Source organism: Lepisosteus oculatus, chromosome 13 (assembly GCF_040954835.1).
Source record: "Lepisosteus oculatus isolate fLepOcu1 chromosome 13, fLepOcu1.hap2, whole genome shotgun sequence".
Classification (NCBI taxonomy): domain Eukaryota; kingdom Metazoa; phylum Chordata; class Actinopteri; order Semionotiformes; family Lepisosteidae; genus Lepisosteus; species Lepisosteus oculatus.
Window position 1 is genome coordinate 14,795,495 of NC_090708.1, and position 24,249 is coordinate 14,819,743.

General features: G+C 38.5%; 2 protein-coding genes across 6 annotated transcripts in view; one reads left to right on the top strand and one right to left on the bottom strand.

The window, feature by feature from the left end:
* The window catches only part of nck1a (NCK adaptor protein 1a), a 59,925-nt gene extending 45,786 nt beyond the window's left edge, over positions 1 to 14,139 (top strand). For all 5 annotated transcript variants that reach the window (XM_015361189.2, XM_006637700.3, XM_015361190.2 and 2 more), the window contains 2 exons: positions 8,026 to 8,744; positions 10,174 to 14,139. In XM_015361189.2, coding sequence (XP_015216675.1) covers positions 8,026 to 8,744; positions 10,174 to 10,368 — 914 coding nt within the window. In that variant the 3' untranslated portion in view covers positions 10,369 to 14,139. The remainder of the gene's footprint in view (positions 1 to 8,025; positions 8,745 to 10,173) is intronic.
* A 3,410-nt stretch (positions 14,140 to 17,549) lies between these two features.
* On the bottom strand, positions 17,550 to 23,630 carry bdh1 (3-hydroxybutyrate dehydrogenase, type 1). The gene is made up of 5 exons (XM_015361193.2): positions 23,346 to 23,630; positions 20,198 to 20,308; positions 19,663 to 19,804; positions 18,678 to 18,830; positions 17,550 to 18,412 (listed from the first exon to the last, which is right to left on the bottom strand). The coding sequence occupies exons 1-5, from the start codon at positions 23,556 to 23,558 to the stop codon at positions 17,946 to 17,948; spliced, it is 1,086 nt and encodes a 361-aa protein (XP_015216679.2). The 5' UTR covers positions 23,559 to 23,630; the 3' UTR covers positions 17,550 to 17,945.
* Between the last annotated feature and the right edge of the window lie 619 nt (positions 23,631 to 24,249).

Genomic DNA, 24,249 nt, shown 5'->3' on the forward strand with positions numbered 1-24,249 from the left:
GTAATGCCCACAAATGTTTCCATGGGTTTATACAGCCATTGTACAAATGTCTCGTGACTGTTTTTATCTGTATGGGGACTGTCAAACTGTAAATCTTTCTTCAATTCTTCCCCTGGGTAAGGCCTAATTTCCTGCCTCGGCTGTAAACCGGTGATGTCTGTAGTTGTTCACTGATGTGAATTGTCCCAATTTTGGGAGCTTTATCCGGGACAGACTGGAATCCTGGCTATACATTGAGTGTGCCAGCTCTTCAGAGAAAATTGGACTTTCCTAGCTTATTTTCACATAACCTCTGGAAAAAGATTTTAATGCTCAAGGCCTGCCTAAGTGGGATATAATTAATGCATTTGAAAGTCACATTTTTCCATATTATGTGAACCTTCAGACAGTTTTCATACTGGATCCAGATGGATTTGCTTTTAGTTTAGTTCCTGTTTGATACTGCAGCCTCACTGATTTGAATAAGAAAATACAGTAATTTAAAACTAAAAAAACATGTTCTCCTCATGACATCTCTTGAATTACTGCTGAATAATGTTTTTCACTGAAATACTGACAGTTTTGACAACTAACCATGGCACAATATGCTGCCTAAATGTTTGAAGATAACTGCCACATCTTGTTAAATATTTATTATTATTTTTGCCTATATTTCCTTGATTTCATCTTGGGGAAAATAAAAACGTTCCCAAGAAATGGGAGAGGAAACAAAAGTCAATGTCCGATTTAAAAGTTCTAGTTTTATAGGAAACCCAAATCCTACAGTTCTGTTTTTTCCGGACAGTGGTGTGTTTGATTGGCAAGAGGCTGTATGGTCCAAGCTCTGTGTGTCACGGAAACCGTGTTGTGCCACAGTCCTGGCTTTGGCTTTTTTTTTTTATTCGTCGCTCTGCATAGCTTTCATTCTTGTACAGTTAACATATATATCGGGCAACCCCTGCAAAATGATAATGGAATGCTTGAAATGGAGAACAATAAAGGCTTGCATTGTGTTATAGTGAACTAACTTTAAGAGCGTTGTCTTTAAAGAGAAATCTTTACAAAGAGGCAGCTTGGCAGTGCTTCAGAACTTGCTTATCCAAATATCCAAAAGGCTTTTTTACTCAGTTTGTACAGTTGCAGACTTCAGGCCAGAGGTCTGGAGAGACTTTATTGTGCGTTTAGACTGAAAGTAATTGTTGGCTTAGGTAGTTGCATGCCAAAGTGACTCAAAATGTCTTGTTTAGAGCTTTGCTTAGGCCTGTCGATGTCAGGAACTATCATTCTGAGGCACAGTGTCTCGGTTACAGCTGAAACTTTATGCTAATTCATCATAATTGCCAAGAGCAAGATTCCTTATAATGACAGTCCCTGGCCTAGATAGTACAGTGCTTGTCATGTGCTGACTCTGTGATATGAGGGTAAATGATACATCGGAATTGACTATCAAGAGTGTTGTTTTTAACCAGCAAAGTAAAAATGAAAACCTTACTGGCCAAAGTCCCTGAAAGTACAGAAGCATTCAATGGTTTAACCACAACAATAAGCTTTTAGTTTTGACTTCTTGTCTTTCCACTGATAACAGTCCTGGTCTATCTTATTTCAGATTTTCTCTTCCATTTTTATTGATGCCTTTATATTAATTAAGTTCTGTTTGTTGACTTTGCAAGGTGAGTCTTAATTTAAAATAGTAAGAAATCCTGGAGATTTTGTATCTGTGAATCTGATTTTACTGCGAAACCCACTATTAATAGTAAGATCAACAATAGTTTGTACAGTGCTCCACATATTGAAAAGTATGCATTCATCCACCATTGAAACGCAGCATTCCCCTGCATGATACACAACTACCATTCTGTGTCAGCAGCCCCACAACGCAGCAGATTAGATTTAAAACTCTTAAAAGTTGGGAATTAAAACAATCTTACCCAAGTAATGAGGCACAGTTGGTTGAGGGCTGTTGGTATAGGGTTTGGGTTTGTTTGTTACAGCAAACCCTTGTGACATGCTGGGCACCTGAGGGATTCTGATGTCAGCGAGGGATGTGTTGCTCCTCCAGTAAATGCGAACTCTCCTGTCAAGCACTGTGGAGCTTGCAGCATATTGAAGGGAAAATAATCATGCTGGCAGGAGTGTTGAACTGAACATGTCTCTATCTCTTATTTTCTCCTGAGTGACGCAGAAGTCATTGCTGGAATGCCAAGTCTTAAAACACTTGGCCATCTCATATGGGTTAAACAGAAAAATATTCTCATGCCACTTAGTAAATGGGGCTAAGAGAGAAATGGGGCTTTTGCATTTAGTAAATGGGGCTCTGTGCCATGATGCTACAGTACAGATCGTAGCTCTTCCTGAAATGTGTCAGAACAGAACACTGTAAAAAAAAAATAGCAGAGGGTGTGTATGAAAGATTGTGCTGTAATGAATGTGTCTGTCCAATGTCCTTAACAGCAGTGTGTAATCGAAATGTTTATGTGGACATAGGAAGGTAAATTAAAATTAAAGTTACAGGACAGCTAAAGACATGAGTCATATTGTTAATTTGTTTTGAAACAAATTAACAATATGTTTCAAAACAAATGAAACATATTGAAAGGTGGAGGATTTATCAACTCTCTCACCTCTTACAGACACTCCCAGCTTCTAGTCAGGCTGGTAGAACCCTATTCCTTCAAGCTCATGCAGATTTACTGTCAGGCATCAGACTTTTCATTTGATTTTGCTGGATGGACTGGCAGGTTTGGTTTAACATGAGGGCTTGAGTAGAACCTGTAATAAGGGGCGTGTATTTATTTAAGTCCATCGAGAATTCTGCGAAAAACAATTTTTGCTGTGTTATTTTTTTTAAATGTAATGAACTAAGGGAAGATTCTGTTATCTGAAATTACAAGGTCTCTAGATTATGCTGTTAGGTAGTTATCTATTTTATTTAAATATCAAACCTTCAAAAAATCACTTTTGGAGGCACTACATTTTTTCCCTTGTGTACTAAAGTGAAAGAATATGATGTGTTGCATAGTAAAATGGCAACCACATCTGAAAATGCATAATGAATGAATGCAATCTGAGGATTTAAGGTTAATTCCTTGTAAGGTCCCAGTTATGATTTTGATTGAAGTCCCAGTGATACTGTGCTGAATCAGGACTGGACATCTATAGCAGTAACAGAAGTAAACTACTTTTTACTGTGTCTGGGTAAGCATGGTTTTGTTGTCTGTCTTTATGTACCCAGTTCCTGCCTGCTAACAGGTAGACTGTGAATAAGGAACAAAGTCAGGATGGATTATTAAGGTTTCATTTTTTCCTGAAAATGTTAACTGGGTGGACTGGTCTTCATTCTTACTGCTTTTATGTTTGCTTTATAGAGAATCTTAGTAGAGAACTTGGGCAGTGTAGGATTGACATTGGGTTTGGATCCTGTCCTAATCTCATTGTTCAGTTCAGACATTTCTCCTTGAGGCCTCGCTTGCAATGTCAGCGCTACTGTGGGGCTCCATGTCCCGGCGTAATTATGGTCTTTCTTTGAAGCCAATGAATCAGAAATTGCTATAATATGAAGCTTTGGATTTATACAGATTTAATCATATAATCGTAATGTGCTTTTTGTCTGGTTAGCGTTCTTTTGCCCCCCTCAAAGAGGAAAAACCTTTCCTTGTGAACTCCTACGTGCTGGTCTGTCTGCTTTGTTGCCTATATCCAACATGGGATTGTGAAGAAAAGGAAATCGCTAAGAATTTGCTGTGGAAGTTTGAACGTGACAATGTATGTTTTAAAGCCAAGTGTTTGAAATGTAAAGGAACAAGTAATAGGTTTATTCCATGCTGAAAAAAAGAAGAAAGAGAACACAACGTTTCGGCCGTGGAGCCTTCTTCAGGTGTGAGGTTTGAAATGTAGGCTGACTTGAAAGAGCTGAGAATTTCTGTAAAGTGTTACAATTCAACAGTGAGGTCATGGCTGTAAGACGTCTTTTGTGGTTTCAAAACTAGTGTGATGACAACTATCTTGTTGAGAAAACCTTAACAGACAGCTTGGTTGCAGTATATATGCAGACACATTTTGTGAATGGATTTCACTAGATTTTGAGCAGCTGGTTTTCTACATAGGCACAAAGCCTGTAAAAAGAAAGAAACCACATGATGGGTGAGAAGATAAACTCCCCCCTGAGTAATTATATATCAGTCTGCCAAACGTGCTCCTTGTTAAACTTGTACTGTTTTATAATTCAATTTTGAATATGCACAAGTAATAGCACAGGTTGCAAATGCTGACTTCACACTCCTTTAAGCTGTTTTTCACATCTGCTGTCATTACCCCGCTGAATTCACAGTAAATAGGTAGGTGGGACCCCAAAAAGGTGTTTATGATGAACCTGTGACTCAGACGAGCAAAAGCAGGGATCATCCCCAATGAGACACAGGGCTGATAGTCTGGACCGGGTACAAAACAGTTCTGTGTGTTTCTGTTGACTCACCCTGGCAACAGTCAACTTGATCTTTCACAAAATGTGTATGCGTTTTATTTCAGTGAGTCTATAGCCCAGAGTAGATTGTCTAACCCAAATAGTTTTCTGTCAGGTGAAATGGTCCTTCATGTCTCAGGCCAGGCAAAGACAAGGAGACTGAAAGAGCTCTCTGTTAAAAGAGGCCTACTTTATTGCACTTTATACACTTCGCCTAAGGCCTAATGGTTTAGATCTTTAAACCTGTATCTAGCTCAGCTTTGCTTAAAAGTAGGTAGGAGGACCAAAACAATATTTAGGTACAGTATGTCAGATAAACAACACCTATTGCCTTCAGTCTTCTGTAGTGTTTATTTAAATTACACAGAGGAAGGGTGAGAAGACAAAGGGAACATCACAGGATGTATTAGAAATACTGGTAGGTTTCTAAGACCAAGTGAGACGAATCTATTTTCTGTGCATTACAGTTATAAAAGAACAGTGTGTATCTGGCTAATTTTAACTGTATTCAGCATGTTACTTGGTTTAAGTTTCAGAAGAATCCAAAAAGACATAAAACCAGTTCAATGAATGAAACTGGGCTCTCTTGAATTGAGAGATTGTGCACACTTTTATCGACCTCTGTTAATGTTACAACATTATTAATCTTATCACTTACTGGACCATGAATTAGGTTATGATTTCCTTTATAGTTGTTCTCACTGATCTTCTGATATTTCTGGGGACAGCTTAAGTGTGAGTTCTAAAGAATGTAATATTTTAGTCAGTGATAATCACTTGAAAACAATCTGTACCCAGATGAATGGAAAATGGGTTTCACCTGTAAGAACAGTATTTTGAAATAAAGACTTGTGGCAGCCTATAGGTAAGGGAGTGTTCTAGAAACACTTAACGACAAGCACGGTTACGTGAAAAGGTATTTGGACAAGTTAAGAATCGATGTTGTTTCAACCTGTTGGTACCTGTATTTAATGTAATGTATCCAATGGCTTAATAAATTAATCTTCTGGTAACAAATGATTGAGTTCACATTAAAAAACATTATATTAAAACTTTTCTTTATTTATCCTACTTCTAAAGGAATTGCTAAAACAACTTTTCGTTATTGCTATAGTTTACATACACTGTGTATCTAACTTAATTCGATACCAATACGTCACCTTTGTGTTGAAAAACAATTCTCAGATGTCTTTTAAAAAATGTTCAAAATCTGGTTGTCTTTATGGTGGTTAATTTCTGGTACACTGGGGGATGTGTGCTGTCTAATTGAGGGGTCACTCTGGTCTCCTTATATTCATTTTGTGTATTGTTAAGGAAAGCTACACTTTTTAATTAATCCATCACTATTACAAATTTCTTTTCAGTTAATTTTAACTTTCAGTAAATAAGAAGCTGCAGGAAATTACTTTTTAAGAGGTAATGTATTACATTGAACAGTACATAATATATACACATACTACATATATAACTGAAGACTTTTTAAATATTTAAGCGTATTAATTTAAAAAAAAAAACGATCCATTACACAACTAACTATAAGGAATTTGTTTTAAAAAGAATTTCCCCCCAAATGTATTTCTATATACATGTGTCTGTTTGGGTACTGTAATTCCCGAGGGTTAAGTCTGTAAAGGTAATTGCAAGTTCCAAATACTCTGATTTTATAGATATCTCTGGTTAATAGTTTTACCGTATCTCTGTATTGTTGTGTATTCTCTGTGGTAGTTTATCTTTTTTCCTATGACTATTAATAGACTGTAGTCCAAGGAAAACATCATAATTTGGAACAATACAAAGCTCTCAAGAAGCTTCTCTCCATCACCTCATCCTGCAGTGGAAGTGTGCCAGCTGTTAAACTTCGGAAATTGAAGAGGACTCTGTGCTGGTGCACACCCAGTACTTGTTGATACATATACTTATAAACCTGCCTGGCCAGAACAGACTAGACCAAACCAAAGGGAAAGGTATACAAAAATGTATATGGTCACTACTGTGATCCTCTTTGGCAACACCTTTCCCACAGTGATTAGTGGTAACATGCCTGGGTTTTAACATCATTAAACGTTTGAGTCTCATTAGGCTGGTTATTACAGTTTGTTCAAACACATTTAACATGCAGGCAAGTTGCTCCAAATGCTGTGCTATGAACTAATAATTTGAAAGCTGACTGCTTGCCTTGTATCAAAAGACCTGTGACCACATGGATCTTGTTACTGGCTGTAATGATGTAGAAGAGGTTGGCTTGTTTTTTTATATCAAACATGAGAAAAACAGTTGATTAGAAAGCCTGTTATGTATTTTAATGAACAGACTCCAACTCAGTTTCTGTCATACTATTTTATGGTTGTTGGTATTTGTTACTCAGTATCAAAAGGGTATTGAAATAACCATGAAAAAGAGTGATATTGGTATCAGCAATAACTATTGAAATGGAGAAATGTACGGCTGTATGTAATACAAATAAGCACAAGTATAAGCACAATTCATTGCTATGTTATACTGTATTTATAAAAACAAACACATTGCTCACATTGTTGGTATTTGGTGAGTTATTTGCTTTATGCAGAGTAAGGCATTTTCTTTTCATTCTCATACAGTACAGTATGTACTTGACTAGTGAAGGACTGTGAAATGTTAATATCCTGTACGGCACGGCGCAGTTCCAGTTCCAATTAACGGATTTTCAGTTGTTTGCAATTTAAGTTTCTTAGCATCTGTTGCATGTGACACTTTTATGAGTGCTGGATCAGTCTCTTGATGTTCTCAACAGGCTTTGACTGCAGGGGAAAGGTGCATCCCTGCCCTGTGAATTAGGTCCCTGGTATGGTGGATCAGAATCTCTCTATGTACAAGGGCAGTCCCCACGATCCAGCCCCAGTCTTCTATTAACACACCATCTTGTTTAACTGTAGTTGCGGTACACAGGTTTGTTATATTGCTCTCCAGTCTGATTTCGCAAACACTATTAACAGCTCAAACCTGGGAGTCATCTGTAAAGAGCATTGTGTTCTTACATTAGAATGATCATTGTTTCATTTCTGTTGCTCGTTTAAATCCCTTTTTTCTTTTTATTTTCAATTATTATTTTTTTGTTATTTTTAATATATGCAATTATATCTGTGCAGCCAAAAAAACTTTTTTTTCCGCTTGTATTAACAACAATGCCTTTTGAAATCTCTTCTGGATTGCTGCCCGACTTTTAAATAGTTTGGGTTTTCTCTGCCTGACCTCTTCTGTTGTCGGCAACAACCCTCTTAAGGGTGTTGCTTATAGCACTGAGTGAAACGTGAAGTGGGGCTGCAGTCTGTGGATATGAGTAGCCTTCTTTTCCGAAAATGTTGATGTCTCTATGCTTCTTTATTTCCTTCTCGGGATGCACAAGTTCCAGACTCTAAGATTTTGTTAACTGCCTGTCCTTCTGCAGGTCTTGTTGGTGTGGTGCAGTTGTTGGGTTTCGCTATGTGAACACCGCACTGCATTAGGCAACTCCACATTTTTACATAAAAGATCCTATCATTTGTACTTTGCATCGTATACTTTATCTTCTGTGGGTCCTTTTCCTGAGCTATCTCGTAATATGATTGCAGGAATCGGCAAGGTGAAGCGGAAAACAAGCATGAGGGAAGAGGCGTCAAACGCAGACGCGGACTTCTACTCCAGTAACGGCGAGCGGCTGTATGACCTCAACCTGCCGGCGCTGGTGAAATTCAGCTACACCGCAGAGAGGGAGGACGAGCTTTCGCTGGTGAAGGGCACCAAGGTCATTGTCATGGAAAAGTGCAGCGATGGCTGGTGGAGGGGGAGCTACAACGGACACGCGGGTTGGTTCCCCTCCAACTACGTGGTGGAAGACTCGGACTGCCAGTCGGCGGACCCCGTGGGATCGCTGACCGAGAAGCTGGCCGCAGTGGTGCAGACCGCCAACAGCAACCGCGTGCTGCACGTGGTGCAGGCCCTCTACCCCTTCGGCTCCAGCAATGACGAGGAGCTCAACTTCGAGAAGGGCGAGATCATGGACGTCATCGAGAAGCCGGAGAACGACCCCGAGTGGTGGAAGTGCCGGAAGAGTGACGGGCAGGTGGGGCTGGTACCCAAGAACTACGTCAACGTGCTGCAGAACTCCCAGAGCTGCCCGGGAAGTGCCGGGCCGCCCACACCTGACTGCGACTATATCGGGCCGGCTGCCAGCGGGAAGTTTGCAGGAAGACAGTGGTACTACGGGAAAGTCACCAGGCATCAGGCAGAGGTGGCACTCAATCAGCGGGGAGAAGAGGGCGATTTCCTCATTCGCGACAGTGAGTCTTCGGTAAGCCAGGCTCTCGTAATGTTTCATTTGCATGTGTCGTACAGTATACAGGACCGGGTACCATCGTAAGCTGTGATTGCATTCTTTGGAAAGTGGCTGAGTTCATTTTCCTTTTGGCACTAATATAAAAGATGGTGTCTGGAACTCACCAATCTTTGAAGTTTCACTACAATTTAAGAAATGCCCAGTTGTGAAGTGTTCAGTATAAGGCTTAGGCTTCCGGAAGTAATTATTCTGCCTAATAAGAAAATTTGCATTGGAAAAAGGTGTATTTGATACAAGAGTCAAGATAGACAAGAGTCTCCATTTTTGGTCTTTCAGGCCTTAAAATATACATCATAATTACTGATCTTAAGCTGTTTATGGTTTAAAGACCATAAAGACAAGAAAACCTGCCTTATGCCCCTTGAGGACAAGAATTTGAGATCCTATGTATGGACAGCTTAGAACATCAAGTAAATTAGTGGTTCTGAGCAGAAACCAGGTCATGTTTTGCTTTTAGAGGTGTTTGTGCCAAGACAGGCATTCCCTATCTTTTGTTTCAAAGTGATGAAATGATAAAAGGGCCCATGTTTGGCTTTTCTCTTGACCAGTTCCTACCACACAGCACATCTGAGTTTCAAGGTAGTCTCAGTTTCAAAGGCATTCTGATGGTGCATGTTCAGGATTACATCACGGTTTCTTAAACAACCCTTTGATCACTTTGGTAAAAAGGAGAGAAAATTCCTCTCATACCGCACTCTGAACGTCTACTGTAGCTACACCCAGCATGTCTAAAGATGCATAATGTTATCTAAAAGGCAAAAGCAATGTAAGTATATTATAAACTACAATCGCCAGATTGTGAGAGTTGAAATATTTGTGGTTATTTTGGTCATTATGTTACTCTGCAGTTTGCTTTAGCATTAAATGCAATCGCTCATTCAAATTGTCGTACTTTCTAAGGCATTGTCCTGTCTCTGCAGGAATGCTGCAGTATGGCTTGCAGCATGACCCACATAACATTCCTGACTCGGGTTATAAGTCTACTTATTTTTGCAGGTGCCTTGAAGAGGTGGTTTATTATTAGTAGTCCTGGTTGTTTGTGTGGGTCAGTGATCTTGAGACTAAAGTTTATGTGTGTGACATAATCTGATTTGTACTTTAAGCCCTTCTGTGGTGCTTATGCAGATACGTTCTTTTTTCTGAACTCTGGAAATCCTATGAAAACGGCCCCTTTATAACATGAAGCAGTAATAACATGGGAACCTTTTCTCTGCTGAGGTAGCAATTGGTTTAGTAATGATAAAGGTTCTTCAAAATGTCACTGTCCACATGTAAAATGTAGAAGAGTTGAACTTTTTATGCATGGTAATGTATTTTACGAAAACAGTTCTACTAAAGTTTCATCTTCATGCACATTCACATGATTTTTGTGTTTTTTTTCCAGCCAAACGATTTCTCCATCTCCCTGAAAGCACAAGGCAAAAACAAGCATTTCAAGGTACAGCTCAAAGATGGGCTGTACTGCATTGGACAGCGCAAATTCAACTCCATGGAGGAACTGGTGGAACATTACAAAAAAGCCCCCATTTTCACAAGTGAACAAGGAGACAAACTCTACCTTATTAAGCCTTTATCCTGATCTCCAGAGAATGAAACTGATTTCTTTTTTCTGTTGTGACCAATTGGTGGAAATTAGAAACAATACAGTGGACTCCCAAGTACCCAGAAAGACTTCCTGGATGACTATTGATTTCATTGAGTTGTGTTTAGGTCATAGTATGTATTGTATATTGACTACAACATTTATTTAGCAATACTTTAGTTTTGTTAATATATATTCATATAAAAGCTTGCCTTTTCCAGTGTGATTCATTTAACTCTGGAATTTTGAAAAGGTGAACACGTGATTTATCTCACACCTTACTATGTTTATGAGCAAAAGATCCAGCCTGAGAAAAGTGTTTTACATTTCATGGATTGCAAGTGAGCACATTAACATTAAACTATGGCTTGATCCCTTCAATACTTACATGCACAGTGCAGTTAACATGTTTTGCTTTGTCTGGGCAACACTTTAGTAAAACGTCAGGCAAAGCATTGATTCAGAAAAGTATATGATTTTTTTTAATCAAATTTCAAAGTATATTAAGCTAAAATCGATTTTTTTGGAAAAAGCACCCATACGCTTTAATGGCAGACTTTTGTGGTGGGCTGCATGCTACCAAATCAACTCTGAATGTTTGGTATTAAAAGTTGGCTTCTAAAAGCGTTGCATGGAACTTTATTGAAATAAGGTGTATGTGTTTTGGGGGATCTTTAAGAACAGGTGAAAATGGAAATGATCATGTTACATTAACATACTGCCTTCCCTGTTTGCAGTGAATCGTGTGGCCAGGCCAGGGTGTTTCGAGGAGAAGTGTGTCTCTTGCTAGAAGGTCTTACTAGAATGGGTACCTACTGTATCAAAGATCTTGCCTGACTTTTTGTAAACGTCCCACATGTCTATCACTTCAGATGAATAGAACTGTCTCATTGGATAAGATGTTTCTCATGAAAGGGAAAATGAAAGGCTTACTATTCAACTGTGCCAGGTCGCCTGCTTGCAGGGAGTGCTCTGTATTCCAAAGTGGTGCTGCATCACGATACCAAACGTTGGGCTAAATTTGTAGATGCCGGAAAACCACCTTCACATCAGTAATTAAAAAAGATGTCTAGGCAGGTGAAGAGTAGTGTAAACATAATGTGAGTTAAGCTAATAAGCACAGTGTTTTAAGTGACGTTTTGGGTCCAATAAGTTACAAAATTGTCTTAAGATTTGAACTTTTATTTGCAACAACTTTTGTTTTCATGAGCCCTTAAATTAAGCAAGATTGGGTTTTTTTTAACCATTTGTACGATGTTCACTTTTCCACGTTTTGAAGTTTTTTTGTGTGTGATGCTCATTGCATTTCTGAGTCTTTGCAGAGTTCTAGTTGTTCATGGGTGACTCCTGAACTGATGTGTGTTGGGCCATACATTTATTTATATACAAGAACATAGAAGCTTCGGTTCCTATTGCTTAATATATTTTGAATATAGGGGCCTTTGTCTTGGAGAAACTCTGTAAAAGTGCAGAAATGAGATGATCAGTCATTTCTTAAAGACCCTGTTTATGGAATCCAAAATTAGAATTTATAGAGCTTCTAAAATGTGTTGGCTTCTTCAAGCAGCTGCATGGAGAAGAACTGAAATGTAAATCCAAAAAATTTGGTACCAATAACTAAATGGAGCCATGGGGAAGACCTCTGCAGTACGTGGCACTTCATCAGTGTGGTTTGATCACCATTTTAGTCAATAACCTACATGCATTTTCTTGTGGAAGCCTGTAACGTTTAGCCCATCTATATGGTGTTCTCCAGTAACCTGTATGTACTTTCATTGCATCATCGTGCAGTTGTTTGAATCAGCCTACCAGATTGGACCTTAGTTGCTTGTTTTTTCCTTTTACATTGTGACATTTCTGTGCAAATGTGCTGTTCTTGGTTTGTCTAGTAATGCATTACCAGCAGGAAACTTTAATTTTTACAGCAGCACTGCTTTCCTTTCTAATGGAAAGAGCTGTCTTGTGCCAAAGTTCCAGAGTGGAACGGAAGATCAGTGGTTACGCTTCTGATGAATAAGAGTGAGAGTGGTTAGTGAAGGGTGGACGAAGCTGAAACAAGACTGTATTACGCAGATGTATGCAAGGGATTGTCAAAAAAGGAGGAGTAAGTGTTTGTATCCTTAGATTGCCATGGAGTTCTTCCACTCTTGGACCTAAATGATTAGTCTAATTAAGAATTAGCTCATTGTTTTCATGTATAAATGTTTGATTTGAACCATGGTTGTGAGTGATGTCAAGTAAAGCGTAGCTTCAAAAGATTGTGATGTCTGTTCTGTGTGCTTGCTCACTATAAGTGAATTCAGATTACATTTTCTTTGATTGCCTATCAGTGTCCTTAGAAGATATGTTCCTCTTGATAGTCTTGTGCTTCTAAAGCTCTTGGCCTGAAAAGCTATACACAGTCTTCCTGATCTCTTTTTTTTGTTTGTTTAATTTGTTTGTATTATTGAGATTCATCAGTTTTGCCATTAGTACTGAAGTTCTGGTATCTGGACTTGAAGTGTACCTTTTGTACAGTCATCAAGCTCAAGATTATTGTAAAGTATGTCCTTAGGAACCATGCATTCCAGCAAATTGCTCTGAATTCCAAGTGTTTCTACACCAAAAAAAGCACAGTTGGAGCCAGGTTTGGAGAACCTGACAACTGTTCTTTGTATGGAAAAAAATTCAAAGTAAAGATTCAAAGATTGAGTAAGGGACCAAGAATCTGTAAAGCTGAGGAGTCCAGAATGCCAGATGAGTACTGAATAAACGAGCAGGTAGATGGGCATGTTTAGGCAAGGAGAACACAAGAAAGAAAGACTGCAGGATCTCTGTGGTGTTTATAGTTCATTGTGAACAACAAACAAGAAAAGAGTCATTTTGTCCTTCACCCAGGGAAGTAGGCATGAATTCTTTCAAATAAGTTTGAAGTGGAGATGGTAACAATGCCGACTGAGGATTTAATGGTCGGGGAGGGATTGAGAGTATTTGTAAAACGGAATTTGGCTGCAATCTTAATTGTACAAATTATGCTTATGCCAAAAAAAGTTTATTTTTTAATCGAACAGTTGAGGCAAGACACTGAGATTGACTAGGCCATTTTTGATATGTGCCTTAGCTGCTGTCTAAACCAAAGCTTGGCTGCCGGAATGATGCATGCTCTTATTTTGATGTGTCCTGCTGGTTGACCATGCCTTCGTATTTTTAAATGTTGATCTTCATTCATAGCGGAAAATGAGTAATGCATCCTTAAATAATACATTACCCTTGTTTTAAAGGCAGTTATGTTTTATCCAAGTATTTTGAAGAGTTAACACTTTATTTTTCAAAGCTTGATTTGTGTTTTAAAACTAGAATCAAGTTGACCTCAATTTGTTGTAGTTCTTTCAAGACTGTGTCTAGATAATGTAACGTGACATAGGAGTGATATAAAGGTCTTGACTATTTCAATATTCTAGAATTTGGTCTACACAGTATTAGATTATTGTCGCTAGCATGGAAACAATTGCCAATGATTTCATATGAAGTTTCTGCACACCAGAACATGGTTTATGCCATTATCCATCAAATATTGTTTCCCAAAGTAAATTATCTAATTGCGAACTTGTCTGTACTGGATTTGTTTGAAATTGCAGAGCACTCTTTGTGAACAATAGAAAGGAATAGGCTATACTGTGAAAATTATTGTACTCTTCATTTTGTTTGTGGAGGGGAATCGGCTTCAAGTGACATTTTTAAGAAAATTATTAGGCTGTAAAAAAAGTAATAAAATTGTTAACTACAGTATCAATGTGTTCTTTTTATTTTGTAAATGCACGACAGTGGCTCCACTGAGCCATACATTTTCACTACGAGACATGCATTTCACATCCAGCTCGTTTCTTTACAAGACAACATAATTCAAGTTAGGATTTAAGAAAAACTATTAAACAAGGGAATGTATTTTTGTGTGAAGGTTCTAGTGTATGTGCACGTTTGAGGTTGATTTTGGATGATAAAAACTTTTGGTGATAAAAAAAAAGTCTCATTCCAGTTTCTCAATTTCCAATCCTTACTCGGCCCCATTGATTTCATGGTGAAACACAAAGTTTCCGTGTGTAATAAAAGCTGAAATGCAAGGCTTAGTCATGCCCAGATCGTTATTTTGCTTAACACTGCAGTTTAATTTAATTATATTGTGTATAATGCCTAGTTTTTATGTTACAAATATGACTTTCTTTGAATACTCCTCATACAGACCTCCTGTGAACATCTGATACATCTGTGATGTGAATGAAAACATTTATTTCTCCTTGCAGGTTTAGTAAAGCTCCTTAGAGAACAAAAGCAGCCCATGTGCATTAAAATTGTTTTATGGTCACTTCTGAGCATGACCCAGGAGACATAAACTATCCAATATTTTACTGCCTCCGTTTGGAGGTACTTAAAGTTCCCCTCCTTTGCTATGTAGTTCAAAAGCAGGGAAATTTTACCACACAGTAAAATTGATCCCATTTATTTCTTGATTCCTGTACACAGTGTTTAAACTCAGTTCAGATCTTGGGCCAAGCTACAGTAGACATGAAATGCAGTATATACTATACATGGTATCGGGCTTCTTTTGAAATAGAATATTTGTGGCCCCAGAGAGTAGTTTACCAGTCTTGTGGAATACATTTCAAGATGCAGTTTTTGTGATATCTTTGAAAGGTCAGATCAGAAGCCATCAGAGTGATCAACTGATATGAAAAGATGCAAGCAAATTTTTACTTTCAGATGACTTTAGAAGACTTGAATAGATCGCTCTAGGTATTTAGCTAGCGGAGTGCATGAGGTGACTCGCAGAGAAAAACTACATTTAAGAAAAGCATATGAAAACTGACGTTCCATTCAGCCACAAGACGCCAAGTGCTCAATATGTCCTCCAGCTCTTTATAATGATCGGCTATTGTATTCTAGTGTTCTTTCCAAAATCTGAGGTGACCCTGTTTTGCTGGTAAACCATTTTTATGTGCAGCAGATGGAAGTGTGAAAGAAAAAATATTTCTGGGTTTGATTTTGATGGATTTTTGTAAATACTGGGGGATTACTTTTTTTTTACTGCTTTTTAAGCATTACCACTGTATAGTTTAAAATTCCTTTAACAGACTGTTTACCTCAAGTGTTGAGTTAACGATGAAGTTATGAAAGCAAGATTTACTCCACAGAAAGTGCTGTAATGTATTTACAAATAATCTGATAGTTAAAATAGTTCATCCGAATAGGTAACTATTTGTCTGGTATTAGGCTTATTTATAATCATTCTGCACCATCAGTGCCCCAGTTAAATTTTCCCTCAGCTGAAATTATTCATGCTCATGTGACATTGGTCTTTCTGTGTAGAAACTCTTTTAGTGCACATTCTATTGCCTGCAAGCCAAAATGGCGTTAAAGATGGTTTTGGAGTTTTTATGGAGGGTGTAATGTGAACATACTGTAAATCATCTTAGCTCTGAGCAAGTGGCATGATTGAATAGTGCCCCCCAGTGGAAACACAGGAGTATGACAGCCCCACTACTCCATATTCTTAGACTTCAGTTCATTATACTTTATGTGCCCAGTTCTTTCGATGACTTAACCGAAGATTAATCTGTATCCATCTTCTTGTATTCCATCTATGTGACTCCTGAAAACCACAATCTGGACTTTTGTCCCTGAGCTAAAACATTTAAATAGTAGTAGGCTGCTAATGTGGCATCAAAAACCCTAATTATGTTAGGCAAAGTTTTAACTTTCTTCTCTAAGAGTTGAGTTCTAGGCAACCTTTGTTCTTCCAGTTTGCGTACAATTACAGGAATCCACTTCATCCTTTTAATTCATTGATTACTAAAGTGTTCTAACTGATTACTTAAGTGAACAAGGTGATAAGGGGTAATTGAGGATAAGCCTGGATAAAGATTTGCAATACAATGGAAGAGCCACCTTGCAGCTCTAGCTAGCCTGTTCAATCTCAAGCAGGCGTGGGAGGAGCAGCACATGAGCTTACACCACTTTACAGCTTACAGTCTCTTTAATTTACTTCCCTGAGGTAACAGAATTAGAAATAGGTGATATCCGAGACATTTTTATGAATATCTAAAACAAATAAACGATAGGGAAGGTAATAAAACTCTTGGATTGATCAGTAGGGTTCTACTAAAGCACTAAAAGTAGACTAAAGCACAACCTGTGCTCACAGCTCACTATTATTAACGATTGCAGCGGTTTGAGGCATTACCAAATCAGTTAGCTCGGACTTGTATTGCTTGTAACTCTTACTAGGTACCTTTTATTCCATGGTCGGCGTCTTTCATTCAAATTTCATTCAAAAAGAGTTACAGCTATATCCAATCAATATCCAAATTTGGGAAACAGGTGGAAAAAATGGTCTTGACATTGTCCACATCCAATAGTGTGTTCCTATAATTCATTTTAATCTTTTGGACAGATAGGGAAAAAGTTAATGCATTACCTACCAGTGAAATGTGAAATGTGAAACCCACAACCATTCTTGCGATTTCTTAGTGTTCCAACATTTTAGTTTTAGAAAAAGATGTCAGTAATTGCAGGTTAACAGTTGAAAATAAATTCAGTGCATGTCTTAAAATAATCCCGCCTACTGGTTGACAGTCAAACCGGAAAGGAATTGTGATGACAGTGATCTTTTAAATTGTATTCAGAATTATTAATTTAAACCATTATATATTTGTTCCATTTACTGTAAACAGGTTCCCACGTATGTACTGTATCTTGATTTAAATCTCTGTTTCAAATAAACAAGCAATTAAATGTGAAAAATAAACCCAAGCAGACTGTACCTGTATTGACAGTAATGGCAGGCATAAAAAATGATCTTTTAAAGAAAATGCTGAAACTTGCCAGCTTAAACTTTTTCAGAAGTAGGAGATTCTTTTAAGATACTAACAACTTTTATAGGGCAAGTTAGCGCTTGTTACAGCCATCTTTAAGAATGTTTTCAGTGTAACAATGTAACAGTGAGTAAATCAATCTACTTTTTTAATGCTGTCAAATGACCTTTTCTTTCCGCCAGGCCCAACAAGGGGGCTGCTGGAAGCTTTAGCTGATCTAACACTTCGGTTCCTATGAAAAGCAGTACAGAAGTGCCAGGAATTAAAAAAAAAATGACAGCATTAAATACACAAAACAAGCATGTGAGCAAAAAGAGGCTGAACTGTATATTTCTGTTGCTGTGAATGATTTAACCATTTTATTAATAAAACTACACATCAAGCAGCTTTTGATCATTTGGAAAGAGACTGTTCTGTAGTTTTCTACTTTATCAGGGGCACACTGACAATCTATTTCATTTCATGAAAAATGCCATATCGGTACACTCTCAGACAAAGGAGAAATCTAGCTAGCAAGCTTGCCTACGATTTAAACACCCTAGTCTTTTCATATTAGCCTACAACAGTGTTGATCAGTAAACTAGCGTGACAGCCATACATATTACTTAAATCAAAAAATTAAAGAGCTACTGTACAGACGACATTTCGCATCAGAGATTCTCTTTTGTTGAAAAGTAGCTGCTGCTCTAACTCTGTCAGCAGTATCAGAGGCTCCCAGTGCGTGGATTAAAAATAGATCCTGTCAGAGATGGCAGCCGGAAGATGGGTCATCGCCTGCATCCGAATCCACCAGTAGACCTCCATAGGGTTGTAACGCGTGAAGGGGTAGTTGGACGTGACGGCGTCTGCGATGTCGTGCAAGACAGGGGTCATGTCCTTCTGCCCACTGTTGCAGTAGGACTTTACCACGGAAATGCGACGCTCGAAATGTGCCCTCCCATAATCCTCCTGAACAATGCTTGGAGCCGCGTTCCACAGTTTGTCAGCCGTCGCCAGAACAATGTCGCGCGTCAGGATCCCCGTGGCGACAATGAAGTTCCCAGGCTCGACGGTGATGACCTTGACGCCCCACGGCCGCATCTCGTACCGCAAGCAATCCGAGAAGGCCTCCACACCATACTTGGACACGCAGTAAGGGGAACGAAGGGCATTGCCCATTCTCCCATACATGCTAGCAATGTTCACCACTCGACCTGCAGAACATTTACATTTATTCTCTTATTCCACTGTTTCATTTACAGTGTTAACATGCTGCTGTAAGTGATCTGTTCATGCACGTTCCAGTTTGTTTTAAGTGTTGCACATGTGCCAGTTTCATAACCAAAACCATGTTTAGCAAGCTAATGTTGAATATGAATCACAATAAAAAGAAGCATTATGGTTGATAATAACAGCACATTTTGGACCAGTTACTAAATAATAGTTCAAAATTGTGCGTGTTACCCCAGTCAAGCTCACCTTTAGCTCTGCGAATGAGGGGAAGGCAGGCCTTGGTCACCCTGATTGTACCCCACAGATTAACATCCGCAACCTGCTTGTATGTCTCCATGCTTGTGAACTCCACTTCTCCAAAAGTTGAGACTCCAGCATTATTCACCAGTGCCCACAGACCTCAAAAAGATAATGCAAACTGTCATGTGCAACTCTTGAGTCATCTGCATTTTACAATCTTTGTCTCTTCTTCTTTTGGTTACTATGAGTCTTCTTGGTGTACATCAGAAGTGTCAGAGCGACGGTTTGCACTTGTGTAAACTGTGTTTATGACGCACAACCAGCATGCCACCTGCTTGTTTGCTCCCACAGCAATATCTCCGATTCCCTTAGTGCACCTGCTGATAAATCACTTCATGTCTTTTCTTTGGTTTTGATGTTTGCAGAAGACAGTGCTTGTTAGATCATTAATCATGCATTGATGACATAAGGGACTATTGACGTACAGAGCCATTTTAAAGTGTCTTCTGTTCACCTCAAAGAAAATCATTTCTTTAGCTGTTCTCTGTATCATTTTAAATAAGTGGCACATTCCTGAGGGTGGATTACACGCTCACAATCCCATCAACAGACAGAAGTTCAGGTGAACCGAGATACTCTTCTCAGAGGTGAAAGAAGGGTGTTCTAGCCACCTGTACTGTCTGCTGCAGCTGCTGGTGCAGAATGGCCATACAGTACATCACCCAGGTGGGTACAGGTCTTTAGTCATAATGAATTGGTACCCCTGTTATAAATCAAATGCTTTGGGATTCAGGTGCACTGAATTAATAAATGTTTTAAAGCATGCAAACACTAAAGGAAAAACATAGAACCTCCAGGTTTACTGCTATGAGATTGGAAGAAAAATAAGTAGAGTGTTCAAGTGTACTGCAGGATGCCATTGGGGTCAACACCAGGGAGTTTTGTTCAAAGATGTCATGCTGGCTTGTGAAGAAGGATGCTGCTCTGTTACCCTTCTCTGCATCCTTCAGGTTTTCCCTGACGAACTGCAGGGCTTGATTCACCTCATCCTCGCTGCAAACATCCACCTGCACAACTTTCATCCGCTCCGAGTTCATGCTCTCCAGATCACAAGCTCCAGTGCCGCTCTTGTCCTGTCAACAGTGCCATAAAATATACCCTCCTGTCAGCTGGAAGAAACAAATCTCAAGTTTTCAGTTCTTCTGCACTGTCCTCTCCCATCTCTCAAGGAAAAGACTTCTAACAAAATTTGCATTATGTACAAACAATCTGCTTTACTTTTCTAAGATTTCTAAGTGTATTTAAGAGCTACTGATCTTTAATAAGAACTGGAGAATACAAAATGCCTATAAATAAACTTTTAAACTAAGTTCTGAATTTAAACAAAAATAATATTTTTTGAAACATTTTATCAGCTCACAGATCTTTGTTTGCATTGACAGAAAGTGGGTTGTGAAGTTTAGATTTTAGATTCCTAACTAAAACCAGTTGACTTTTCGCTGACGGAAAAGAGCTAGAAGCCGTACCTTAAGAAGGCATCCAGCAAAGACTGTGAATCCCAGAGCATGTAAATGCTTTGCCAAAGCAAATCCAAATCCACTGTCACAGCCTGTGATGAGCACAGCTTTTCCCTCAGTCTGTCATGGGGAAAAACACGTCATATAGGTTGTTCTCGATTTACACAGGAGATACACTCCTGAAAAACATTGCATAATTAACAAATGTGTAAATTAAAAATGAATTCACTCTAGTAGTGCATGTACTGTAAATGGGGGGAGGGGGGTATGTTTAGCTCCCATCCAACCAGAGAATCGATTGCTAGATAAAAACCAATCATGCAGTTTTATTCATGTAAGATGTTAATACTTATTTGTATAGACATTAAGCTTTTCTAAGAGTTGGCTGTCAATTTTATGTCAACAGTGAGGGGCAGTGAGTCTTGCCCAGCTGTCTTCAGTCCTCCTACTCTCAGTGAGCCTTTTAAAAATGGACGTGTATTTTGAAGTCTTGTAAATAACATTGCGAATATTTTCAGCCAATTAGTAATCGTAACCCATTTTATTTAACATCAAGGTTGACAATTTGGGAGGTTTTTTTAAAGACTTAAAAATAACAAGCTTGTGTTTGCATTCAGCTTTAAGATTGTTTTAATAATAATAATGTTGCTTTATTAGCCCTATACAATTTCTTGCATTAGGAATTTGTCTTTTCGCATACCCCAGCTTTTCTCCATGAGACACAGACACACAGACAGGAAGAGAAGCTTGGGGTCAGAGCGCAGGGTCAGCCAATGTATGGCGCCCCTGGAGCAGTTGGGGTTAAGGGCCTTGCTCAGGGGCCAAAGGGAGTAGGATTCCACTGCGGGCCGTGGGATTTGAACCGGCAACCTTCCAGTCACAGGCGCAGATCCTCAGCCACAGAGCCACCGCTCTGCATTTTATGCATTGTAGTAGATAGATACTTTATTGATCCCGTGAGGGAAATTGCAGTGCAACAGCAGCTTAACACAGACAACACAGTGTAACGAATGATACAATAATAATAATAATACTACAATACAATCAATACAGTGAGGAGTGCTCTAAAAGAGTTACTCAGTCCAGGTCACACAAAGAACAAACTAGAACAGAACAGTACACAGAAAAATCATATTGCACATAAGAATATAAATATAGATGTAAATATAGATATAAATATAAATGTATTGCACGGGTCCCTGGCATATATTGCACAAAAAATGGTTGTAAATGGGAAAAGAAAGAGAACAGATGTAGCAGTAGATGTGTAGATGCGTTCAGTCCAGAAACAGGTCACTGTCAATGTTGCCTCTGCCCAGACGCAAGGTGGATGAGTTGTACAGTCTTATGGCAGAAGGCAAGAATGACCTCCTGTAGCGCTCTCTGTCACACTGTGGATGAATCATTTTATTGCTGAACGTGCTCTTGTAGATTGTTATACAACATAAACATTAGGTGCAGACTAAGACATTTTCAATATGTATTTAGTAAGCTTGAGATGACAGGAAATGATGAGGGACAGCTTACAACTTGGTACACGCCGAGTGTACAGACTCAAACACTCCATCAAATCACCTGTTGCAGACTGGGACCAAGCATGTTAAAATGAGAACCAATTCATAGCCTACAGTACATTAAGAAATGTATTCAATATATTAATAAGGCCAAACTGGGCAAAGTAAAGGGTGTGTCATTTAAGACCTGCCTGTACCCATTTCTCTTTAATAGTGTTTTTGTGGAAACCAGTTATCAAAAACAATTTCTGAACGTTTTCACATTACACCAGCACTAGCATGTTGGCACATGCTTAAAAAAAACATTTCAGAATGTTTTATATAAGAAATGCATAGCCCAAAGAGAAGGCAAATCCCACATGGACATAAAAACCCATAGCAAACGTACAGGTAAAGGGCATGATTAACTGTGTGGTGTTTTGTATACTATTTTCTATTATCCATCTCACTGCTCTGCAAAACTATTAAAAAAATGTTTCACATAATACGAAAGTCATAAGTTGCTTACAACAGCAGTTTGTAATGTGGTTCTAATTGGAATATAAGCAATTAAAGCCAGTTTTAAATCCAATACCTTTTTAAAACCCTTCTCAACAACAGTATTTTAAGCAGTCTTGAACAATACTTTTTATTGAGGAACTGGTAGCTTGACACAATTTGACAATTTTTCTCATCTCATTAAGAGTTAGTGGGGTGGGTCACCAAAATGAGAATTTAATTATTTTATTGATAAAATAATAATAAATAAAAATATTTAATTGATCACCAGATCCATGACAGGCTGCAATATGCCAACCTCCCACTGAGAATCAAATAGAGGAAGAAAATGTATTAATTTTAAATTTGTGTAAATTCACATGAAACCTGAAGATGCAGTGTATTGTACTGATAATTTCACGTATAGGCGGAGAACTTGATTAGCTTTTAATATGAAATACCTTAGCACATACAAATAATACGCGTAAAACAGATGTGTACGAACAGCACTAGAATAGTTGATAATCCGTGTACGAAACGCAGACATTACATGTCCTGGTAAAAATACAAATATTGACATATGTATTCCCTCTTATACAGTATGTCAGTGCCTTTTCAACTTAATTTCAACACAACCTTCCCAGGGGCACGAAACCAAAAAAGCCAGCGCTTACAGATTTACTTTGCGAGTTATTTGTTACCTTTCAGTTGTTGTTTTTTTTTTAAGCAAAGCCGATTCTGTTATTCACCTTTGCTCTTTCGTTGTTGTGCAGAAGCAGGTCGCTAAGCAATAAGAATTCGCTCAATTACTTTATAACAAATAATCCGTGTACGAAACGCAGACATTACAAGTCCTGGAAAAAATACGAATATTGACATATGTATTCCCTCTTATACAGTACGTCAGTTACTTTATCCTGGCCAGTTCAGTAGAATCAATGAAAACGCTCAACAAAATCATTAAAAAAAGTTTAAAGATACAAAGTTGACCTTTTCCAGGTCAAGTTGCATTAACATTATTTATAAAAATAGACACCGTCAACAACCCAGTATATACTACTACATACTAATGTATACATGACTGGTGCCAAATTCACTCTTCGATGTACAATACAGTGCTGTGGCGTTGACGCCACACGAAACAATAAAACTTCAGTATTACTTACTTTCACAGAGCCCCTGGGGATGGAAGGCATTGCCACAAAAAATACGAAAATGAAATACACAAGGACTATGCAGTGGGTTACGCTGGCTTCTGCAAACCCACAGCATTTAACAATGAAATTCAATGCTTCTGGGAGCCCGAACCCTAAAATTAATGTCAAACACAAAGAAAAAAGTAGAAGGAACGCCATTTTAATAAGAGGGAAAGGAGGCATGTTTTCTGCTGCTCGTCAGACTTCGCTTGTGTTGATCTGGACCGGAACAGTGCGATTTAAAAGTAGAGAACAGCGCCTACCACACCAGAATTCCACTTCCTGCCCAGTTAAACGCCAATCGCTCAGCTTCATTTAGTTAATGTTTTGATAAAATGTAACTGAATTCTCACATACAGTAACATGCACTTAATTCAGCACTAGGAAAGCAAGCTAGGGCTGCCACGTGCTGTGCGTCCTTTATTTCTGTTCAGTCTAATTAATTACAGAGGGGACGGAATCAACTCTACTCGTGAGTGGCCAGATCATGTTTCCAGTAAAACGTCAATCATTAACCAGCTTTTATTTATTGAATTAAAGTCCTCACGTTTTTCCAACTGCGATTTCTCCAGCACACAATTTACAGCAACTACATTACGAAAAACCCACACTGCCACATCCAGTACCTCTGATAACATTATTTTGGATGAAAACCCCCTTTTAGTTCTGCTATTACTGTAGGCAGCTGTTAGAATTTAATGGCAGAGTTTTGCAAAACAAAGGTTCATAATCAAGGTGGAACAAACAGTATTGCTGATAAAGCTGTGTACAACTTCAATTCCTGTACCGCCTATTTCACAGGTAACTAAACCCACTCACCCTGGTTTCATATATTATTGACTCCGCCCAGGTTTTTTACTTGCTTGATCCCGCC